We start from the raw sequence: 2356 nt of genomic DNA, 5'->3' as shown, positions 1-2356 counted from the left end.
TCCTGCCCTTTTTTCCAGAATTCCTCATTCTGGGGCTCCGCGAATCAGCGACGCGCACATGCAAAGTTTGCGACAGTTTTGAGACGCACCGAAGCTGATCCAAATCTGCGCTCTTGGTTTATTTCGAAAGTCGCTTTTCCACGCGGACTTGGTCTCTGTTGGCGTTTGCAGACCGCTCAGGGGGTTTGTATGAAGGTTTGGAGATGTCTGTGAAGTCTTTAGACGCCGTGAAGAGGAAGATCCAGTGTCTGCAGCAGCAGGCGGATGATGCGCAGGACAGAGCGCAGTTTCTGCAGACGCAGCTGGACAATGAACGAGACCTGCGGGAGAAAGTGAGGAAAACCATCTTACCTTCCCGTCCTTGCACTCCTCTTTCTTTCTCTACTGCTTCTGTCTGCTGCTTTTCGCGCGTTTCGGTCCTCGCTGAACAGAAATAGTGGAGACCGGGGCTAGTTGTCACACTTTAGTGCATGTTTCTCATTGTATTTTAGCGTGATGCTACGCACACCGGGGCATGTTGTCACGCTGCCTGAAAGGTTTTTACTAAAAGACCCGTTGCACAAATGCTCGAACAGTATTTAAGTCTGAGTATTTGTGTGAATTTTACCCTCATTATGCATATTATATGTAAAGTTAACTTGGTACCATACAGGGGAATGTTGTCACACGATTACAGTGAAAATCTGCCTTAAAAAAAAAAAACATTATACTTAAAATTAAAAAAAAAAAAAAAAAGCACAAAACAAAATATAACATACAAAAATGTCAAAGCATCGGCTAACATATATTGTAAAGAATAAATTGTAGGCTATAACATTAAAACACGTGTGACGACTTGCCCCAACCGGGTATTTTTTAAATACCGTTGTTTTAACAACACATTTTATTGTTTGAATTAAAATCTACCCTCGTTAAGGTTTAGAAACCACCGCTAGAGAAAACAAGCATTTGTGTAATCAAGGCAAAATATCACGTGTTTTATATTTGAAAACGTTATCTTCTTTTTCATTAATTTCTGCTGGCCACAGCAAGGGTTTAGTATTTTTTGCTTTTTTTTTTATGAATGGTTTCGTGTTTTATAATTGTTTTACCATTTACATTTTGCTGGAAAATATGTTTTTGAAGATGTGCAAATCAGTGTCAATAAGCAGCAGGTTGCCAATTGTGACAACTTACCCCGCTATAGTTAACCTGTGTTAAATGAACTTTATCTGGTGGATATTTTCAGCAGCTTTTTTTTCTTGTCAAGGCTTTAAGCCAAGGTTTCTATACAGTAATGGACTTCCAAAAATAAACTTCATATCATCATATGAAATGAATCTCATATGAAATATTATCAGTAGCATTACATTCTGGTGGCAAGACTTTTCACTTGGTGTGTTAATCAGCTTGTGTTGAATGTGCATTTAAAATACAGTCACTCAAGATGGGTTTGGGAAAACCACTTTAACCTGGGTGTTAAAGTGGGATTTCTTCTCCACTTGGTGGCGAGAAAAATATTATTTTTGAAGTGAGCCTACATGACTGAATCTGGAAAACACTCCCAACGGTTTTCCACATCAAACTCTCGACCTGTTTTTTTTTATGAATTTAGACCATTTTTCACCATGTTTTTTAAAAAAAGATAAAACTGACCACTAATATAGCAGCACAACAGCCCCTTTCCTGGAAACTGCTGTCCGCAGTTAGTCGGGGGCATGACATTCTTCACATTCTCACTTCCTGTCTGATTTGTTGCTGTGTGCGTTCACCAAACGTGTGTCTCTTAGAAAAACATGACCCAGATGCCCTTTTATCCATATAGCTTCGGAAAGCAGATCCAAAACACCAGCAGATGCAGCAAATGACTGTACTGCAGGAGACTCAGTCTGTGATCTGCTTCCTCATCTCAGCTGAAACCAGACACATTTACACTCTCCAGTAAAGCATCAACAGCTGATGAATACTTTTGAATAGAAGTAAATCTATGACTAACATTCCTCCTGTCTGTGTATCTGTGGAGCAGCACAAAGGGTTCATTCCAATTATAATCCTCCTGATATTTGTGCATTAAAGACCAAAAAGATTTGCCGCTTTTAAAGACTCGTAATTGTATGATAATCAGATGCGTGTTTGAGCACAGTATAAGGCGTGAGGCCCACTCTGTTCTGTGTTAGAGGAAGTGGGCGTGGCCAGAGGAAAACTCTCATTCAAATGAGTGAAACTGAAAGAATCAGCTTCACATGTGCTTACAGTTGTCTTCGTGTGTTAAAACTACTGATTTCTCAGAGTTTAAACAGTTAGTTTAGCCAAAAATGGAAGTTTTATGAAACAAAAAGGATTTTAGTATCATGGAGATTATAGCTTTTTTTTTTTT

The 2356-nt window shown here is 39.2% G+C and overlaps 1 protein-coding gene across 6 annotated transcripts in view; it reads left to right on the top strand.

Moving 5' to 3' along the window:
• The window catches only part of LOC107696831 (tropomyosin alpha-1 chain-like), a 21072-nt gene that overhangs the window by 9904 nt on the left and 8812 nt on the right, over positions 1-2356 (top strand). For 2 of the 6 annotated variants that reach the window (XM_016497371.1, XM_016497380.1), the window contains exon 1: positions 7-332. The exons of the other annotated variants lie outside the window; for them this stretch is intronic. In XM_016497371.1, coding sequence (XP_016352857.1) covers positions 204-332 — 129 coding nt within the window. In that variant the 5' untranslated portion in view covers positions 7-203. Of the gene's footprint in view, positions 1-6; positions 333-2356 lie in introns of those variants that run through there. 6 annotated transcript variants of the gene reach the window in all.

The sequence above is a fragment of the Sinocyclocheilus anshuiensis genome, unplaced genomic scaffold, assembly GCF_001515605.1.
Source record: "Sinocyclocheilus anshuiensis isolate Anshui unplaced genomic scaffold, SAMN03320099.WGS_v1.1 scaffold217, whole genome shotgun sequence".
In the NCBI taxonomy this organism is placed as follows: Eukaryota; Metazoa; Chordata; class Actinopteri; order Cypriniformes; family Cyprinidae; genus Sinocyclocheilus; species Sinocyclocheilus anshuiensis.
The sequence above is the reverse complement of the archived record's forward strand: the minus strand, read 5'-3'. Positions and strand labels throughout refer to the sequence as shown.